Source organism: Acipenser ruthenus, chromosome 38, assembly GCF_902713425.1.
Source record: "Acipenser ruthenus chromosome 38, fAciRut3.2 maternal haplotype, whole genome shotgun sequence".
NCBI lineage: Eukaryota > Metazoa > Chordata > Actinopteri > Acipenseriformes > Acipenseridae > Acipenser > Acipenser ruthenus.
Genome location: NC_081226.1, coordinates 3,131,357 through 3,153,626, shown reverse-complemented (window position 1 = coordinate 3,153,626; position 22,270 = coordinate 3,131,357). Strand labels below are relative to the sequence as shown.

Below are 22,270 nucleotides of genomic sequence, written 5' to 3'. Positions count from 1 at the left end.
TAATTTACAATATATATGATCAGGAATATTTGATCAAATAAGTGAATTGAAGATATTTTTTTTATTATTATTCATTCAGTACATGCTAGACAAAAGCATACATTGATAACGCATTGAGAGAGAGACATGCAATATGGTGTTGAAAAAGAACACTTTCCAATGTGCAGCCTGCTGGATGCAATGCAACATGTTCAAAGGTGTCTCTGCTTGAAAATAAACAGATCATGCACAGGGCAAGGAAACCAGTACATTGTCACAATTCATAGTCTGTATGTTTTCTGAATTATTACAATAAAGTTTTTAACACAATCTTGGGCTTGTTTGTTATCATTTGTTACCATTATCAAAGACATTGAATTTTTTACGTTTGCTGGTATGCATACTTGCATGTTTACATATAACAAGAGAACCCATTGCTAATTGTGAAAAACGAACAGCAGGGTCTTTATTTGCAGACAAACAGCAGAACAGGTTCAAGGGACTTCGACACGGTACTCAGCAACACTCCTTACATCCCAACAACGATATTCCATGCTGATACATGATAGCAGCAGCAACACAGCAGCTAATAGCAGATACCAGGCTTAAAATGTAATACAGTAATATATGTACCACATAAGGCAAGCAACACAATATAACAAAAAACATCGTGGGCTTACTTGATTGATGAATCCTGAGTGATGTCATTTGCAGAAATAAATATTTTTACAGCCAGTTGAAGTTTTTTTTAAATCACTGTAGCCCACAGAAATCCACTGGGAAGATGAAGAGCCGGTTTGAAAAACCAAACAGTCAACCATTTTGTTTTCGTACCATGACCAATTAAAAATGCAATTTAGTTTTGGTTGTCTCTGTTAAAGTTCTAATTTAGGATTTGGATGACCTTCATTGTTACTTTTTATTCTTATTTCTTACTCAATTTGAAAGCGAGGGAAATGGTTGAAGACACACAGAATCCCACCCATTTTGAAGCTACATTCGCCAATAGCAATGCAGTAGATCAGGGGTGTCAAACTTCCTGGATGACCGCAGTGTCTTCTGGCTTTCGTTCCACCCGAGCTCTCAGTTACTTAATTGGTCTAATTATTTGATTAACTGGACACATTAAACACTTCTCTTCAGGCCTCAAAATGTTTCACAGGTAGTGTACCTTGAATCAAGGGCATTTTTAAAACCATCAACTGTTAAAGACCTTGTAAAATATGAAATATGTCAAATTCAACAAATAATTAGATCAATTATGTTAATTGAGAGCTTAAGTTGGAATGAAAACCAGAAGACCCTGCGGCCCTCGAGGACTGGAGTTTGACACCCCTGCTCTAACTTGTATTAAAATCACAAGCTATGTTAGAAGAAACAATTGAGGCAACCTCGGCCAGCACCTAGCAAATACGGGCAGCAGTGTGGAGTAGTGGTTAGGGCTCTGGACTCTTGACCGGAGGGTCGTGGGTTCACCCCCTAGTCTCTGTAAGTCACTTTGGGTAAGAGTCTGCTAAATCACTAATTAATAGTAAAATAAGAAATGGCCGACTGGCCTTAAAGACTACGTTTCCCAGAAGCCCTGGCTTCATGATTCAAAGAGGGTGTGGTTTTCAGACATATAAGGAAGTTAGCAGATCACTGGGGGTGTGTGGCAGTGGGGAATACACCACCAGAGAGATCTACAGACTTCTGGAACCTCAGTTTGAAAAATCTCTGTTTTGTTGAAGACTACTAGTGATTACATACGTTATAAAAAGAATGTTTCTTGTGTTCTATTTGCTGTTTACTGTGCATAATTGAATAGTTCTACTATTGTTTGTGAAGACGACACAGTTGATGTATATTTAGTTTTAGGAGAGAGTGAGTATAATCTCTGCAAATCAGAAAGTTATCCAAGCCCGACACAAGTACTGGCGTGGGCATACTTTGTGTTTAGGAACAGTTTGTTGTGTTCTGTGTGGGACTCTGCTAACAAAAGACACAGATAACAGGGCAGTGTTTATGGACGATTGTTTATTGTTTTACAACAAGCTGAACACATTGGCCGGACACCAGAGTTGTGTTCAGCTAGCGAACTGTTTCAACACACTCCATTTTACCTACCTGTGATACAGCTTTACCACAATAGCAGGAGCTATCGTACTATTTCAACGCTCCCTAGTTTACTTACCTTTGTTACTGTTGTACCACGATAGCAGGAGCTATCTTACTGTTTCACCGTGCTCCAGCAGAGGGAGCCAGTTCCAGCATACTTACCTGTGTGCTCACCGTGCTCCAGCAGAGGGAGCCATTGCCTGCAAACTCACTTTCCTGTTCCTGGTACTCCAGTAGGAAGAGCATCGCTTAGCTAAGGTTCAGCAGACAAGAGACCTAACTAAGACTGAACCAGCACGACGAAGTAACCTCCTGAGGTAGGCCTAGACAGGGAACAAAAGTGAGACAGTTGGTGGCATGTATGGGGCATGAACTTTGGTGGTGGGAAACAAAGTTTATTTGGTGTATAAAATAAAGAATATTGTGTTCAGTTCTGGTCACCTCATTACAAAAAGGATATTGCTGCTCTAGAACAAGAGTGCAAAGAAGAGCAACCAGAATTATCCTGGGTTTAAAAGGCATGTCATATGCAGACATGCTAAAAGCCTTGAACAAAGAAGACTACGCGGTGATCTGATTCAAACATTCAAAATCCTAAAAGGTATAGACAATGTTGACCCAGGGGACTTTTTTGACCTGAAAAAAGAAACAAGGACCAGGGGTCACAAATTGAGATTAGATAAAGGGGCATTCAGAACAGAAAATAGGAGGCACTTTTTTACACAGAGAATTGTGAGGGTCTGGAACCAACTCCCCAGTAATGTTGTTGAAGCTGACACCCTGGGATCCTTCAAGAAGCTGCTTGATGAGATTCTGGTATCAATAAGTTACTAACAACCAAATGAGTAAGATGGGCTGAATGGCCTCCTCTCGTTTGTAAACTTTCTTATGTTCCTATGTAACAAATGATAACAAACAAACACAAGATTGTGTTAAAAACTTTATTGTAATAATTCAGAAAACATACAGACTATGAATTGTGACAATGTACTGGTTTCCTTGCCCAGTGCATGATCTGTTTATTTTCATACCAAGCAGAGACACCCTTGAACATGTTGCATTGCATCCAGCAGGCTGCACATTGGAAAGTGTTCTTTTTCAACACCATATTGCATGTCTCTCTCTCAATACGTTATCAATGTATGCTTTTGTCTAGCATGTACTGTATGAATAATAATAATAATAACAAATATATCTTCAATTCATTTATTTTATCAAATATTCTTGACCATATATATTGTAAAGGAAACTTTTACATCACAACAGTTGTAGTACCTTAATGATACAACTAAAACACACTCAAATGCCTTAATATAAATTGTAGTTGCACCAGTAACTAATGTAACAATCGTGGAATTATTAATAAATGAAAACGCACACCCACCACCACCTTAATATAAACCAGTGTTCCAGCAGTGACACTAAAACACACCCTACCTTCAATACCCCAAATAGAAATGATAAGGATATAGTTGCTACTTTATTATAAATGCACCCACCACCACCTTCATGAAAATCTGAATTGCACCAATATAATGTATAATTAACAGAAAAAAACACACATTAATTATAAACCAGGACATAATATAAAATACATTTTAAACTAAACCACAACCTCAAAACCCTGTTCTAGCATTATTACATTATATTCAGGGATTCAAATTGGAGCTGTATTTCTAAATGCAGATCTGATAACATGTGGAGCATGATGTGGTACAAAGAAACATGATCAATCTGCAGGAGAACACCAATATTATGATACAACTTATACAGAAATGAAGCAATGCATTTGCAACGCATACTGTTTGCAGACCCTACTATTCATGTAGATCTGTTTAATCTCTTTAGTATTATATTGATCTTAATGCAGATTAAAATATTTCTGAACTTCACAATTATATTGATTTGAACCCCTGATTATATTATGTATAGTTACTTAAATATTAAAATCAAAACAGTCAAAAGCCTTTGACTACAGTTTGTTTCTAATAGAGATTAATGGTACAATGCCCTGAACCCCCACTTGCGATGCCTGTGCTGGTATCTCACGGATCAGAGCACTTCTCCTCCTCCTCCTCATCCTCCTCTTCCACATCCTTGTGAAAAATCTCTCCGTCTTGTTTTCTCCAGCGCATGTTAACACCGTCCATCGGAAACTTCTTGGAGAAATGTTCTTGAATCTGAAACCACAAGAAACTCAATGTTATCAAGAAAATTTCTATCTAAATATATATTTTTTTTTAAATAAACTAGCGGTTTCGTGACACTATGAAATCCGTTGGTATTTTTATTGCCATTCGTGAATTTATTTTAAAAATACAGTGAATTTTCCGGCCCCCTATATGACTGCTGCCATAATGCTCTTTCCTATCAGCTGCTTGCTGACTTGTTCTTTGCACCCAAATAAGACCAATTTGTGGACCCTTTTAGGGCTGGTGCTGCTGTTCTGCCACTTCATAAATCTAATTTTAACATCACACTTCATTTATAAAGGAGCCACACCTACAGTTTGCCCATGCATATAATTAAAGCTTGACAAGCCTTAAAATGCATGGCTAACGAGCGGCTGAGTGCATTGCACAGCGGAGTGAATTTTGGTGGTGCTAACACGGCCTCAACTTGCCAAAAGTGTCATGATACATACAGGGCAATTTTAAGGCCAGCGTAAACTCGGTGCTATGGCCTTAATGCCATCGCAAATGCTTGATACATATCCACATAAGTGTTTTACTGTTATAAAGAACTGTGTTTTTTTTCCTGGTGCTGACTGTGTGTCAGCTCCGCAGGCTTGACTAGCCGAGGCCGGGAGGCAGAGGGAGAGCGTCTCTTTTGGAAGGCTAGCCCGCAGCCATGGGATTAAGATCGTGCCGGATTGTGGATTTAGAGAAGCGTGTGCTAGCTGTGAGGCAAATTATAGAATGTCAAAATATGAAGTCAGCATCTCGCATGAGCGGGTCTGTTGTAGTTTTTCTAAACGATACTAAGTGGTCCTCCTACCGGAGCATTCTCAGCCTGCTTAAGATGAACGGGGGGCTGAGTGCACCTTTCCCTGCCCAGAGGGGCATTAGACAAGCCTGCCCCTTGTCTGGTTTTTTATACTCCCTGGCTATAGAGCCTCTGATTTGCAAGTTGATGCAGGTTTTAACCGGGCTTAGAATACCCCACTGCAATGGTCCCCCTATTAGAAGATCAGGTAAAGGAGAAGGGGCACCTAGAGAGGTGGTGTTGGCTACAGCCTCAACTCTCTTTCAGAGATCGGGTTTGAATTATAAACACCTTGTTGTTGTCCATGCTTTAGCACACACTGATCTGTGTGCAGCCTCAGCAGTCCCTGCTACAACAGCTTGAAAGAATGATTTGTTTTCTGGGATGGGCTGCATTGTCTCAGGCACAGCATCCTGTACCTGTACCTACGTCGTCTTGTTCTGCTCTTGGGTCCTGCTCTGAACACAAACAAACCAGACTGCCCTCTCGCTCCACTGTATGTTGCTCTACCCTCCCGCTCCATAAAATTACTCTCTGAAAAGGTACATTTAAATTATAATGTTGAAATACACAACTAATGAACATCAGTCCGTTGTCAATAGCACAAACCTGTCAATATACAATCAGATACCTTTTTGATCTCAATATACCGCTCTTTATAGAATGCTAAATGGCCATTTGAATACAAGGCAGACAGCTCCTCATGTAATCCTATGAACAGCCAGTGTCGCGGTTCAGTATAATATATTCTGTAGGAGACTGTGTCTTGTTTGTGTAGCTCTATTGTAAATGTAGTTACTGTACTGGTATGCAATTACAGTAATACTAAATACCACAATTAACAACAATGCAGCTGTTTCTTTTCTGAGCAAACAGTCACTAATCACAGTTGTTTGTTTCTCTTTGATTTTGTTTCAGTGTTCTTCCTATGGATGCTGACAGTGATCATTATAAAGGTAAGCAATCTTCAGGTTTTATTTCAATGTCTTTTCCTTCCAGGCAGGTAAGTGTGATAATTCAATTACCAGTTACTACTTAAGAGAACTGGACTGACACCAGAAAGACACAGAGAGAGTAAAATAAAAAGAAACTGAGCTAAGTCAATGCTTCAGACAATCCCTCAATCAGTCTTATGAAAGTAGGGGATTAGTGTGACACACAAAGTACAGGAACCAGGAAACGGTGTCAGTTTGTAATTCTGAAAGGGAATGTCACCCACCTGCTTTAAAATGGCTTCGCTCACTTTGGGGTCTTCAAGATTCATTCCTCTTGGTGCGGTAAGTTTGACCCTTGCGATTGTCATGTGATCTGTGCAGGACAAACAGAAGAGTTCACACACACATTAAGCTAAGTAAAGGCAGATTTAGAGAGAAATTGTGATAATTCAGTCCTGGAGTCTCAGAGAACCACTCAGAATTATTGCCAACACAAAAAAAGACTTTGAAGCTACTTGTAGTATGTAGGAGTTATAGTATAAACCTCCTTAACATGTCCACATGCGATTTTCAAAGTATTTCTAAAATAGGTAGTTTAGCTGTCCTGAGTTACACCGGCTGGTACCTGCAATTCTCACACAGGTTGTGAATTACACTGAACTGATTACCTTTAGAGGCTGTTGCAGAAGGTGGGACTGAGGGGGTTGTATCTGTATTTAATGAAACTGTTTCCTGCACTCACCACCAGCACACTGTATCCGCACAGGAATAAAAAAAAAAAGACTATTTAATGTTTTAACTTTATTGCTGTAATGTGTTTTAATAAAGGTGTGTGTTTTCTGCCGTCACCACCAAGGAAATGCTGACAATATCATACCATACAAATTTCATTTATATAGCGTCCTAGCATCCCAGGGCGCTTTACACAAATAAATGACTTGGGCTGAATAGAATACTCATTAATTTATAGTGAATGAATTTGGTGGCCAGAGCTACTGTAGGATCCGATGGACTGGGCCTCCGAGTCCCTGCTCACAGACTGAGATAAAAACACTGAACTAAACAAGAACACAGACTGAACAGGGCTCCTTACCATCATAGCAGAAGAAGGGGAGCTTCAAGCTGCATGAACCATCGTTCAATTTAAGTGTATTAGTTTTGTTTCGAATCATCACACATTTCTCTTTGCCTTCATGATTGTCAGGTTGCTCTTCTAACCAGTTCTGAGGTGTGTAATTATCCCCCCCATCCGACCACTTCCAGGGGTTATTGGACAGACCAATCCAGACAGGATTTCCATTTGTTTTCTCCTTTATTTTATTATTTTCATCCTCATTCTTTACACTGACTAGATCAGTGTGGTGTTCTCTACAGTACTGCTGAGCTTCATACCAGGTTTTCAGTTGATCAATCAGGATATATCTCTCTCTGGTTTCTGAAAAGGTATCAAACAGAAGATCAGTTGAGCTGTCGTTACTGAGGTGTCTTGGCTCTCCTGCTGTTACAGTTATTAGTATTAGCTAATAAAAAAAAAAATACTGTTTTCTTTTTTCTTTAAGAAAATGTATGTATTGAAACAGTTTCTTTTTCTAATCATTTTAGAGTGAAAAGTGGAGCTAAACAAGTGGGTTTTGCACGGGATTTGCAAGCTGACGAGTCACGTGATGCGCATCTGTCACATTTGCTTCTGTATGCTGCATTACTGTATTTAACAACACAGTTAAGTCTATATAATTTATTGTATGTGTTAGTTAAATGGGTGTTATTGTTATTCATTTACATGTGCAGTAATAAATTGTGTCACTAGAGGGAGCAGGTAGCAAACAAAGAACCTCCGGAGAAGCTTGAGAGACGCTATCCAGTAAGAATTCAGAAAGCCCGTAACAGAATGGATTTATACTGAGTGACTGTACGGAAGGGGCAGAATAATCCCAGTACAGCCACTAGTACCAGGGTAGTCCACCCCTGCACATATTTAAATACTTGTAAAGAAGAGGAGATGCAATGATATGTGTTAGTTAAACTGGTGTTGTTGTTATTCATGTGCAGTACTAGATTGTGTCACTACTCAGAGCATGGAGCTAATTGGAGTTCTTCTTGTTCTAAGGGATATTGAATCAACGTTGTTGGTCATGGCTGCCTGTGTGTGCATCTGTAAATAATACAATGTACAGTGGTTATTATTTCAAAGTCTTGAGAATGTCTGACCTACACCTTAACATGAACAATGCTTTTCTCAGACAACCACTTACTGTATTCTTCAGAGCCCTTTTCACAGTGCAGTTTATGATATTAGTTTATTGTAAGAAGGAACCTAGTGATATGCTGTCCTGTACATACATGCACATTTTACACAGGACATGTACTAAGCAGCCCTGGAAGCCTGTTTTACTAGTTTGGGGTCTATACACCGCATCACAGAGAGCATAACAGAAAAGAAAATACCTTTACTACTGTTATAACACATGAAATGTTTTGTATCATGACAGAGAGAATCGGTCCAATCTCCATCTTTACTGACTGTAGCACAGAAGAGTTTGGCACGTCTCATGTTGTAGGTGACTTCATCTCCATTGGACCACTGCCAGTTCTCACTGACATCACGATACATCCCGATCCAGGCATTGGTACTAATATTAAAAATATCTAAGAGTTGCTTTGCTTCCTCTTGGCTGTGGACAGTGGCCAGGTCTGTGTATTTATCTCTACAGTGTGTCTGAGCGGCAGACCAGTTCATAACAGTTTTCTCAAAGTGGTATTTAGGGCAGGAAGCTTCTTTACAGGATTCTGAAAAAAAATGATATATCATTGATTACAAATCACAAATAAGCCCATTCCATGCATATATAATGTTCATTGGATTGTCAAGACTAAGATTATGAGGTGTAGTTTATTAATAATGATCTAATAAAGGGTTGGGACAAAGTTTTGATTTTCATATTCAGCCAACTGATTCTAAAACGTTTGTGGAAGTCTTGTGTCTCGTATCCCATTTGAGATGATAAATGTGTGATGAATGTATCAGGGATCTCGGCATTGACCTCAGACCCTTTGACCCAATATTGCTGCAGGACAACAGCTTTTCTGAGAGAAATAAAACTTGCAAGAAACAACTTAGTTGCAGGAAGGTGCTTTTAAATAATTTTTCTTAGTAGTAAATTGCTGGTTTTATTCCCATTCCCCTTGTTACTTGCAACACAGCTGTGCTTTATGATGAAACAGTTGCTTATTAATGAATTCCCATGAATAAATGAACCCTCATTACCTGAATTCACACATCACATAACTTCACCTCCACAACCATTCACTTTCAAAGTATAAATGTACAGTATTTGTTTTAATAAGCAAAGAATAACCATTCATGAATTACAAAAAACATTTTTTTTTTTCCAATGTTGTTTTATATGATGGCATGCTTTGTGTCACAGATGGAGTGAAAACACTGAGGGACCCTTACCATTATAGCAAACGAAGGGCGAGGTATTGTTGCATCCAGCGTCATTCCATTTACCTCTTTCCTTTTTGTCTGTACCATACATCTCCACACAGATATTATTGCCTACACTGTTTGGTTGCCCTTTGTCCCAGTTGTGAAAAGAGGAATACTCCCCTTTGAGTGACCACTTCCAGGGATTATTGAACAGACCTATCCAGACAGCAGTTCCATTTGCTTTCTCCTTTATTTTCTTATCTTCATCATTATTCTTTATGCTGACCAGGTCGGTGTAGTTTGTTCTACAGTACTGCTGAGCTTCATACCAGGTTTTCGGTTGATCAATCAGGATATAACTCTCTCTGGTGTCTGAAAAAGGTAACAGACAGCAGATCAAATAGGCTGTGTCACTGTCGTTCTTTACAGTAACATGGCCGTTGTTGTTTTCTCTACAGAGTTGCTGAGCTTCATACAAAGTTTTTTTTTTTAAAAGCAGGATAGATCTCTGACTGTAGTCACTGGTTTCTGAAAAGGAAACACAAATCTAAAAAGAGGTGTGCTCTTAAGAATAGTCTGACCAATAAATAGAGATCTTGCTGGTGTACCCCAAAGTAACCAGGCCTTTTGTATTGTTATATATAGTTGTTTGATAAGCTAAATAAAACATTACTTGAACTACTAACAAAACACAGCATAAAACAAAACAAACAAAAATAAAATAGAAAACACTGTTCTGTATTTATTCTTTCAAGTCTGTTAACATTAAAAAGCCAGTAGCTTCCAATGTCATTTTTAGGGTGTATGCAATGGGTCCTGTTGCTCCAGTATTGAATTATTATCACATTTCTCTAAATCTGTTTTTAACATGCTTTGAGCTTGTTAGGAAAATTTCAAGTTCCAGGACTGAGTAGCCTTCCTCATTCAATTCAAAATACAATGCTCCCCCTTAATAACGCTCGAGTCTGGAGCCATAGTTCTAAGACCGTGCCATTTGTGTTCCGCTTTCTAACGAGAATGAAAGTGCTGGTGGAATGGCATTATGGGGCAAATGGAAGCCATGATCATACCACATTATAACAGATCAGCAAACACGATCAGCAGGAACAGCAAGCAAGCTATATTAACAGGTAGCTTGCTTTCCTCCCAGTGCAATGGTTTAAGACAGTAGGTCTGTCCAGATAGGGTTTGTTTTTATCTCAAGTTTAATAAGAGGCACGTACGTCAATGCTCCGTATTGTTATATAAACAATTATATATTAGAAGAGGTTGAGCTACTACAGTGTACACGAATGAATGTTGATAGAATGAAAAAATGCAAAACATCCTGAAAATAAACTATATATTTTTAATCATTTAAAAACTTCATTTAAAACCCACATCAACTTTTTTTAAAATATATGTTTATGCTCTTTGTACGTGTATTTGTCTGGTATGAGATTTGTATATTTCCATCCGCTGGTGGTAGAATAATGAAGACTGGGCAGTGGGCACTTTCTGGGGCATATGTGGACAGCAAAAACAACATGTTTAATCTAAGGGTGATTTTGAAGTGAATACAATATTTCTAAAAGTTTGATCTTGAGTCTATATAGAATGAACAAGTTGCTGATTTACACACACCCATCTGCGAAAATTTTCTTTTCTTTTTTTTTAAATACAGACCTTCATGATATTTTATTCGTTCATCTCAGAGTTGTGTTCTCTTTCTATTCACACTGCAGCCCCATCAGAAGGTGTCCAGGTCACATAGGCTATGTGCAATCCCAGCACTGATGGAAACTCACCAATGTTATAACTAGGGCTTCTGTTTTTCAGGTTTTATTAATTGTATTTTTTGGTGTTTATTTTTAGCTATTTTTGAGTTTTATGTAAATCTTTTTTTTTTCTGGGGTTTCGTTTTTGATATACTGTATGAAATTTGTTTTCGGTTATTTTTCAAAATGCTTGAATGTTTTGTTTTTTTTTTCTGTCAAAATATGTATAGTAACTAGACAGTTGCCAGCTCCTTTGTACAGCGGTATCGGCGCTATGCTTCAGTGCGAGAGGTCCCGGGTTCGTGCCCACCCTCCTCCTGTGTGTGGATTGCCTCGCCCTGTGTGATGCGCCAGCCTGCAAGAACCGAGATCGCTACAATATATACATATGCTGGCTACTACTATGTGAAATTGGGGGAGTTTAATTATTGTTCATTATTATAAAAATAAATGTAATGATTATTTGAGATGTTTTCCAGAAAGAATTATTTATAAAATGTGTTATCAAACCTTTGTCAAAGAAGTCTTGAATTCAATATTATTTCATTGTGATACATCAAAAAAATAAATATAATTTATAAATATCAAATTGCTGTACTATTGAAAAAACACCATTACACCTTAAAGAACCATATCTTGTTGATGTTTGGGTTATGACTGTGGGATCCGTGGTGGCTCGATGAGTTTAGTGAGATGAAGTAATCAATCTCACTCCAAAGATCTGGGTTCCTGTCCACCAAATCATATATATAATATATAAAAATATATATGGATGTATATATGTAGTAATCTTTGCATTCAAGTATGTTTTACTGAAATGTAATAACATAAACATTGTTATTATGTTATGTTTCTATATATTATGCTCTTTAAAAACACTTCTTTTTAAATGTCCAATAGTTTTTAACTGACTTGGGGTTACGCTTCAAGTATGTTGTATGCTTAAAAATAATCTATAATAATCTAGCCATCCGACACCGATGAGACACTGAACTAATGACCCATTAATGCTATGCCTAAAACTAGAATGCCTATGAGTTTTGGAGAAGGGCTTCAAGTGATTCAACTACATTAGTTCAGAGCTTCAAATCATACACGGGGTTCATTGCTTCATTGATGCTTCAAATCATACACGGGGTTCATTGCTTCATTGAGGCTTCAAATCATACACGGGGTTCATTGAGGCGTCAGACCAGTCACATGATTCAGTGATTCACTACTTCAGGTGATTCAAATGACCACTGCTTCATGTGAAGCAAACAAATGACGTAACCCGCCTCGAACCATACGAAGCAAACAGTGTTCCGCATGAAGCAACACATCACGTGATTTCACTGACCCAGAATCAATACAATGCTTTGTTTTAATATAGCCTAGATTACTCCTGGAAGGAAGCGTTTATTATTTCTTTCTCTTTTTTTTCAATGTGTTTATTTAAAAATATCAGCAAATATGATTCTTTTAGTTTTGCATTTTGGAAAATGTAATTATTATTTTAAAATCTAAAAAAAGTTCTCTACACTCACACTTTCTCGGAGAAGCAGGGATCCACAAAATTCCGAGTCAAGTACATTCAGGTCAGATATGCCTCCCTTTCTAAAGCAACATTATCGTGTTTTCGATTGTGCAGCAATTTTAAATTTCAAGTATGATAATGCGTATGCGTGACTGGCTTTTTTGTTGGGTAATCATATGTGTGGTTGATACAGATAGCAGAGAAATTATAAAATGTAACTTCATTTTGTAAGTCACAAATGACACTGACAGAGCCTGTAAAAACGTGCTTTACGGTGTCTTTTACCATTATTTCTAAATGCCAAGTTCGAGGCAATACCAGCCTGTGTGTAACTCGTATGTTCAAATTCAAGTATGTTCAACGACGCGGCTCTACCAATAGATGTCACTATGGAGCACGAAGCGCTTCAAGTAATTCGGCTCAGTGAATCTTTTTTGAAGCAAATGGTTCAGAGGGTTCAGTGGCTCAAGAGGCTTCACTTTTCCCACCACTAATTTTTGTACATTTTGCCACAATTCTATTTTAATTCCTCCGTATATACATATTGAAATCTCGCTAACAAACCTCCATTCCCGATTGTAATCTCGTTTTAAATCTCGCAAGCGGAGTCTCCAATAGAAACGTAGGAATGTTGGGGCGGGTTTAAAGTATTCAGAACGAATCAATGATAGATACAAGTCAGGAAGCCGGGACCTTGCCCTGCAGCACTGGGAAATGTTTTTATTATTTTTTATTGTAGAAGGATTTATTTTTTAATGGTTAAAGGGTAAAGTCAAAGTGAATTGATTAAACATTTCCACAGTCTTCCCTGTGTTTTCGTGTTTATTGGCTATCCACCGATTTAAATTTGTTTGTATCGGGGGTGTTTTATTGTTTAAAACCGAAAATCAGAAGCCCTAGTTATAATGCATAATTCATTTGAAGCTGGTGTCAGTGCAGAGAATATTTATAGAATTGACTGCCTTATGAAGTAACGCAGCTGTTACTTGATACAGGACACGAGGAATGACAAAACATCTCTCCTTTGGCTATTTGAAGCCAAAGACCCTGCTGTTGCATAAAATTCCCCAAAATCATTATTATTTTGATAGATCAGTATATCACACATACAATGCACTAAAGTACACACAAGATTAGAAGAGAAAAAATCCAGACAGCAACTTCGTTGCTTGGCTCTTTAATAACAGCAAACGTGGCACTGATATACCTGCTACAGCAGGAGTGCACAACGGCACAAATCCTTGGAGAACGCTAGGGTAATAATTGCTTTTTAGGGCAGACCAAATCTGTCAGTAATTTTCTTTACAGAAAAACGTCCCCTTAAACATTACTAAAACTTTTGTGTATCACTTGGAACTCGTAAATGACTAGTTAACGAGGAGATAACGAGCCAGAGTCGGAATTTTGTCAATCGGCGGAATTGTGAAAAACAGCAGGTGTTTCTTTCCTTAAATAGTCGGAATGTAGGAAGGAGTGTTTTGAGTACAGCAAATATTCTTTAAACGTGCCTTAAATGTTCCTTATTAAGGAATGTTGGTACAGACACTTTTGAGTACAAGGGCCAGTGTGACCTTTCAATTCACCAGTGTGCTATCTGCTTTCGTACAGTGTTCAGTACTTAATGCTAAAGGAGACTATAAACACAGGAACAATTTGCGGAAATAATGTTTTTAAATCCATTTTTAATAATGCTATGTTAAAATGAATAAATCATAAGATAGTCATAACTGATTTAATTGTCTGAATGTAAGTGTATATGTACAGTAAGTCCCTACACCCCCACCACCCACTCTGTTGTCAGGTTTCTGCATTCCTAATGTAAGTGTTAAAAAACAACAAAAGAGGAACATACATAGACCCTGTTTTCTAGGAGAGCATGAATAAAAAACAGAATGAAAATGTTACCTTACCATTGTAGCAAATGAAAGAATATATATTAATATGACAGTCTGAGTCGACCCACTCTCCTTTTGAATCGACACTAGTACAGCTGAGACTGGATGTCCAGTTGTAGTAGCTCACATTGTCTCCATTGGACCACTGCCAGTTCTCTTTGTCATAATACAGGCCGATCCAGGCATCAGTAAAACCAGCTGAAATATTTAGTTTTTCTGTTTCTTCCTGGCTTTCAATGGTGGCCAGGTCTGTGTGCTTCTCTCGACAGTAGCTCTGAGCATCAAACCAGCTCTTTCTATCTTTCACAAAGTGGTATTTTCTGAAGTGGTCGGAGGCAACTGCACATATTCCTGAAAAACAGGTATATTGGGCCTGTGAGAGGTTGGCTTGGCAGTGGGTGTACAGAGAAAATGAAATGCTTTGAACAAGCACTTTTATTAAACCGCTTATAAAATAAACACTGCACCTAATACCCAACTGGGTGAACAAATAACTGTCAGGATGTCTGTCTCCTATCATAAAACACAGGTTCAGAGGATTCTAATGGAAAATGAAAACGGAAGTGTTTCATACATATGAGCGGACGTCAGGGAGGTAATTAATAAGGGAATCAGGCACTTTATTAGATCCAGCGGTCACAGCTGATGCCTCTTACCCCATTAGGGTCTCAAACTCTAGAAATTCCTGCAGTCACAGAATATTTCTGTTCCTCAACAACCAGTTCTGGTTGTGTTGTAGGAGATCCATAGATTAAAGCATCAAAAAGTTATATTGCTTTACGTATCATATGCAATACATTGGATCTTGTAAATGTGTTTAAATTGGTTGTCTGTTTCCAGTTTAAGTTTGCAAAAAAAAATACAGCAGAACCTCAGAGTTATAAACCCCTTTGGAATGGAGGTTGTTCGTAAATCTGAAATGTCCATAACTCTGAAAAAAGAGTATTCAATGGTTTTAATAAACGTGTCTGCTGTCTACACCCTCAATCTGGTGAATAACACAAGGAAACAGCACAGTCATGCAATACTCTTATTGGCATGGTTCTAAAGTCTTTAAAACGGTGCTATAAATGGAATAAAGGCAACATTTAAGTTACCATTGAAATCGTAACTGTAGCAAACTGCACTGTTTGTACAAAGGTCTATATAATTACCTAATTGAATTTACAGACAATAAGAATGTTCACTAAAACATCAGAGTGAAACTTAATATATTTAATTCTGAGTTTTCTTTTTATTAGCTTTTTAGATTTTTTTGTAATGTATTTTACCAGTCCTAGATCTGTGATTTAAGATAAACATGTGTTTGTAACTCAATAATCATCACAGCCGTTTTATATACAATGACTAAACTTGACAAGTTTAAGTGATTTAGGAGGGATGTATTTTTTTGTTGTTGGCTGCATTGTATTGTGTCTTGGGGTGTGTAATGAGTGCTGCAACCTGTAGGGGGAGTAGAAGTCTTTGAATTTGCATTACTTACTATACACCAGGGGTGTCAAACCCCAGACCTCGTGGGCCGCAGGATCTTCTGGTTTTCATTCCAACTTAAGATCTCAATTAACATAACTGATCTAATTATTTGTTTAATCAGACATATTTAATATTTCTCAAGATATTTTACAGTCGATGATTTTAAAAAAACACACACACACACACACACACACACACACACACACACACTCTTGATTCAAGATACACTACCTATGAAAGTTTGAGGCCTGGACAGAAGTGTTACATTTGTCCAATCAATCAAATAATTAGACCAATTAAGTAACTGAGAACTCGGGTGGAACAGAAGCCAGAGCTGAGTTTGACACCCCTGCTGTAGAGGTTTTGGTCTAGTCAGAATTTGGAGAGCTGTGGTTGGCAGTCTAGGGCTGATCCAACTACAAGCGGTTGTGTGTGTAACAGGGCAGAGGCTGGGTGACACTGCACAACACAAGAGAGCACCTTAACCTCTGTGCAAAAGAGCCAGGCTCATCAGCATTCAGGGTTATCAAGCTTTGAACCTCATCTGACGACTTTCTTAGTAAATATGTTTGTATCCCTGTGTAATTCTTCAAATTTGTAAAAGTTTTCATCTTAAAACCCAGTTAAACATTTTATCCAAATGAAATTGTAATGCATGCTAGTGGGGGAATGAGAACATTGAAATGAATACTCCTCTGTACATGTTAGTCACTATGGCATTTGACGGAGCTACAGGCATTTTATCTACACCCCAGTAATCAGGGATATGCATCTGTGCAGGGACTAATACAAACCTACCTGCAAGCAACAGCATCAGGAGCACCAGCTTCTCCATGATAGCCACACCAGAAACTGAAACAAAGAGAAATGAATCTTTTTAATACAGGTTGAAATCCAAGTGAGTATTGGGTGGGCTTGTATTATTATTATTATTATTATTATTATTATTATTATTATTATTATTAATCAGACCTTTTCAACCACTGAAAATTGTGAAGAGATATAGATTACATTTAGTAATCTATAAATTCTGTTGGAATAAAAGGTTTTACTATTTTCATATAAGTTAAAAGTGACAACATGTCAGAGATTACTATTATGATACTGTGTGTGTGTGTGTGTGTGTGTTTGTGTGTGTGTGTGTGTGTGTGTGTATAGACTTCAAATAATCACCTGTCTCCAATACGTGCCGGGTCTGCTGGCAAATATTGTAAATAAACGCCGGGTCTCTATTAAACGCTGGGTGTCTGTTATTGCCATTGAAGCTGAGGAAGATGACAAGGAGCTTGAGCGTAATGAAGTGACAGCGATGAAAGTGACTCTCAGGATTAATAAATAATAATAGAAAACATAAACGTTATTTATGTTTGTATGAAAGACAAAACAAAATCCATCCTCAGTTCTAGTGCATTATATTTTGCTTTTAAAGTCTTTCATGAATGGGGAGTCAGAAGTGTTACATTATTATTATTATTATTATTATATATTTTTAAAGTATTACTATGCAGGACAGCCGCTATAAGGTTGTAACCATTCTTAAAAATGCGCAAGGATTAGTCTACCGGTTAATAAACTAATGCCCATAAAATTAACCGATCAAAAATTATAATCGAGTGACAGCTCTAATATACTGTATATCCACCTGCATTGGACAGATACACAACACTTGCTACATTTTTACAGCTTGTTGCTAAAGAGTGGCTATTGCTAAATTATTTCACTATCAACATTGTCAACACTGTTTAACCTTTTCATTGATTAAAAAAAAAAAACAAACAAACAAACAAACAAAAAAAAACATAGTAGTTCCAAACTTTCTTAAAGTCCCAGTCAAAGGTTTTCAAATCAAGTCTTACATTGAATCACTTGATTAAAAATGGTTGCAAATTTGTGATTGGTGGTTTCAGGCAGAACTTTTGTAGTTTTTTTTAAATAATACATTTTGTTTTAGTTGTAAGTGTAAATTTCTGGAAGCAAAGGTAATGACAATCAAAAAAAAAAAAAAAAAAAAAAACTAGCTCTTATCCTAGTGGTAATGAGGAACTGCCTGGACGAGAACATACACTACAATACAACATTAACAAATAAAATGTTCATTTGAAGTGGTAGGTGTGTGTGTTTGTCATTTCAGCATCTGCACGGGGAGTTCGTCAACTGCCCACAGCCACCCGGGCTGATGACGAAGAAAGACTTTTAACTTGCCATAATGCCCGGGCAGTTGGCAAAGTGCCCACAGCCACCCGGGCGAAGAAAGATTTTTAACAGATACAGTATAATATAAAGAGAGAGTGAATTACCTTTGTTGTCTTTAACAGCAAATCAGGTCACCCGTTGCAATGTTTATTTAAACAACTTAAATACTTTGTGACAATGCTATAGCAACAGAACTAAACAAATTATCAATGCACCGTTTATGTTCATCATGGGTTAGATATAGAGGTTAGAGGAAGTGTGTGTGTGGTGAATCTAGAATAAAATTATTAATATTTATTTTTTAGCAGACACCCTTATCTAGGTCAACTTACAATTGCTACAAGATATCACATTATACAGAGATCACATTATTTTTTTTACATATAATTATCTAGTTGGGTTTTTACTGGAGCAATCTAGGTAAAGTACCTTGCTTAAGGGTACAGCAGCGTCCCCAACCTGGGACTGAACCCACGACCCTCCGGTCAAGAGTCCAGAGCCCTAACCACTACTCCACACTGCTGCCCTCCAAAATGCAGCAATGTTTTATTTTATTCTTATTGCAGTAATACAATACAAATTTCTGAGCAGAGTTGCATTGTTTGAAAGAGATCATTCAATATAAGCAGAAGACAAATAATCACAGTTAAGTTTAAACGTGTAAAAGACACCCAGTTATATATAGTTACCTGAAACTCAGGAAGAACGCAGTGCCTAAACTAATTTATCATAGCAATATTAATTAATCATTAATCAACAGCATAGAGTTTGTAGTTTTCTTATGTAGAAATATGAACAATTTGACTCAGAAGAAAACGTTTTCTTATAAAAAGTTTAGTTTTCCTTCTGTATAAAATATTTTGTACACATTCAAACAACATTATTTATTTCATTTTTTATATAGCCTAGGTAGTTGTTAGTTTAGTTTATTTTGATTATGTATTAATTCAATTATATTCATTAAAAAAAGATGAGAGAACCAGAGGTTGGTTGTGTGTGTGTGTGTGTGTGTATTTTGGGGGGAGAAGGTTCATGTTGCTTCGGGTTCATGAACGGATTTAAGTTCAATCAACACCAACTCTAAATAAAACGTAGTTACTGTTATTAAGCACTAGTAATAATCTGTGTAACGCTGGGTGCGCCACTGAACAGAGCCTCACCTGAGTATGAATGATAGCAAAATGACTGTGTGGTTCTTTATTGAGGAAAACATTTCCATACCCGTTTCTTCAAGTATATACTCGTTACTCAGCACGGATCTACTTCAAACCTTTGGAACATACTCCCACTTTATACAAATACAAGTATTACATTTTAAAAAAAAGTGAATCATTTTATGTGGCAACACAATGCTTTTTCATTGTTTTAGTTATCTTAAGCTCTGTCTTGAGGGTTTTTGTATTATTATTATTATTATTATTGTATTTTTAATTCTTTGTGTTTTGTTTGTCTAGGAAACCCCTTGAATCAGGACCCGGGTCCATACATGCAGCATCTAGGACCCAGGGGAATCCCTGCAGCTCCAAGCTGGATTGTGTTCATTGTTGTTTCATATGTATTTCAGCTTGTGCTCATGTATATGTAATTATGTTATTTAAAAAGCAGCCTAACTCACTCCCACGATAACAGGCTCATTTTCATAATGCAACTCTTGGATAATGTTTGCACAAATCAGATACAAGAATAATGTGAAATTGAGCCATACTAGTATCTAGCATAAAGCACAGATGGAAACTACTTGGTTTAATATATTTAATATTTAATATCAATGTGTTTTTTTTATTTTCAGCTAAGCACAAAAATAAAGTTACTTCCTGGATGGTTTGCAATCTGTTTTATTGTTTGTGATTCCTTATTTTGTACAAATCATTTCATTTTAGGTCTTGGGTGATATAAGTCTTTTTTTTTTAACAAATATTAAATAAATTAAATAAAACACAATTAATCAATTGCTAGAAAAGGTGTAAACAAGCGTGAAGCGTGAATCAAATAATTTTCTAAACCATCCTCAGCACCATTGATTAAAAAGAAAAAGTAAACCCTCCATTTTTAGACAACCCTCCCTCCCCTGCCAGTGAAACGATCAAATTAAAAAGAGCCAGGAGTGAGCCCTCCCAACCCATAAAAAACCACAGACAGCAATTAAAAACTACATTCATATTTTAAATGACTCACTTTGGCTAACTTCCAATTACATGTAAGCAAATATTTTCAAAGTATAAGTTGACATGTAAGTAAATATTGGTATAAACATTAGCTGGCATTATGAAACATTTGCAGTAAATGGCACTATGTTAATACTTTGTATTGCTTGTAATTGTCTTTCAATACAATTTCATATCACTAGCAAACAGGTGTGATTAATCGATCAGATGATTAATTGATCAATATAACATGTCAAGATTAAAACACCCTAATATATAGCTAGATAGATAGGTAAAAAAAAATTGCATGTACACAAAAGGTTTAAATTATTAAATACATATTTTGTTTGTGATTGTAGCTTGGGGACAAATTATAACCACTTCACAGGTCAAGTAATACATATTATATATTATATACAGTATATATATATATATATATATATATACAGTATATATATATATATATATATATATATATATATATATATATATATATATATAATTTTTCACAATTAATACATTTACGTTGATTTCCTCAACCCTTTTGTAAATGGTTTTAATCAGAATGATTTGGCACTCACCTTCTCAGTGGAGTCTCACAGCTACCTGTCTCTGTGTCCTCTCTCCTTCAGTCTGAGGAGCTGCTGCAGGAATCTGCTGCTATAAACACCTGAGTGCAGGTGATCAGCACACGCAACATGCAAATAAGGACACAGAGCAAATGCAATGTTTTTTTTTTTTTTTTTTTTTCGCCTGGAAAAGGATATATGAAATTGTAATAATAATAATAATACCAAAGCTACCTTTTACATTGGAAACTTATTTTATGAAAAGAAAAAAATCTTATTCGCATTACTACTTTACATCTAAGAAAGAAAAAAAGAAGTGGGTATAGTTTCACTGATATGCAATTTCTATACAAAAACAACATTACTCGTGCAATTTCTTTTTTTATAAACTTTTTTTGTATAATTATTATTATTATTATTATTATAGTAGTAAACTATATACAGATTGTTGCAGGTGGGACAGGTTAAATGGAGACAATTTCTAATTGATTTATATACCTACTTTTCAATAACTACAATATATATACAGTATATATACATACACACACACACACACACACATATATATATATATATATATATATATATATATATATATATATATATATATATATATATATATATATAACCATGCAATTAAAGAAACTACAAAATGATATCACAAAAGTCTGCTGGTATAATAGTAGTACAGTACTTCATGTTAGATTTCGAAATGATACATTTATTCGTTTGTCAGTTTTTCGTTAAGTACATGGAAAACTACAAAGCGGTATGTAATTCAATATGTTAATGTAACATTATTCAGCAGGTTTCATTCGACTTTATGAAGTTAGTTCATTCTATAGAGTGATGCAAATCTTTTAACCATAGCTGTAGGTACATTGGCAGAAGAAACTAAATCAATAACAAATAGTTAGCAGAGCTCCTTCCAGTCCAGGGCAGGCTTGAGTCCTGGAGACTGAACTGCTCCCTTCCACAAGCAAAGGCAGAGTCCTAGAGACACCCCTAATGCTGACCTGAACACAAAGTACTGGCCCTGTGTGGTGAATAGGATGACATTAATATCCACTGTCTGTCTGGAGGCTATGTAATTGAGACCACTGTGGCTTGAGCTGATTCAAACCCATGCCTCTATGACTCTGTGTTTGAAAGTAACATGGTATGAAATGTACAATTCAAATGTGGTGAATTACATCTATATCTGAAGCAGCCTTTGTGTGTAGGTCAGCCTCTTCTCATAAATGCAAAAACCTCCTGATTATGTTCCTGGTGTATCAGGCAGACTGCATGCAAACTA

At 36.7% G+C, this 22,270-nt stretch overlaps 1 protein-coding gene across 1 annotated transcript; it reads right to left on the bottom strand.

Annotated features, from left to right (window-relative positions):
• Positions 1 to 3,003: 3,003 nt before the first annotated feature.
• Positions 3,004 to 21,124, bottom strand: LOC117433854 (C-type mannose receptor 2-like). Its single transcript, XM_059009253.1, has 8 exons — positions 20,986 to 21,124; positions 16,866 to 16,919; positions 14,610 to 14,945; positions 9,454 to 9,798; positions 8,442 to 8,783; positions 7,090 to 7,431; positions 6,281 to 6,369; positions 3,004 to 4,256 (listed from the first exon to the last, which is right to left on the bottom strand). The coding sequence occupies exons 2-8, from the start codon at positions 16,900 to 16,902 to the stop codon at positions 4,122 to 4,124; spliced, it is 1,626 nt and encodes a 541-aa protein (XP_058865236.1). The 5' UTR covers positions 16,903 to 16,919; positions 20,986 to 21,124; the 3' UTR covers positions 3,004 to 4,121.
• Positions 21,125 to 22,270: the final 1,146 nt, after the last annotated feature.

Excerpts from the sequence above, each read along its gene's own strand:
- LOC117433854 (XM_059009253.1), bottom strand. The coding sequence starts at position 16,902 with ATGGAGAAGCTGGTGCTCCTGATGCTGTTGCTTGCAG. Across the intron at positions 14,946-16,865 it reads CCTGATGCTGTTGCTTGCAG|GAATATGTGCAGTTGCCTCC; the intron begins GTAGGTTTGTAT and ends CCTGTTTTTCAG. Across the intron at positions 4,257-6,280 it reads GCGAAGCCATTTTAAAGCAG|ATTCAAGAACATTTCTCCAA; the intron begins GTGGGTGACATT and ends TTGTGGTTTCAG.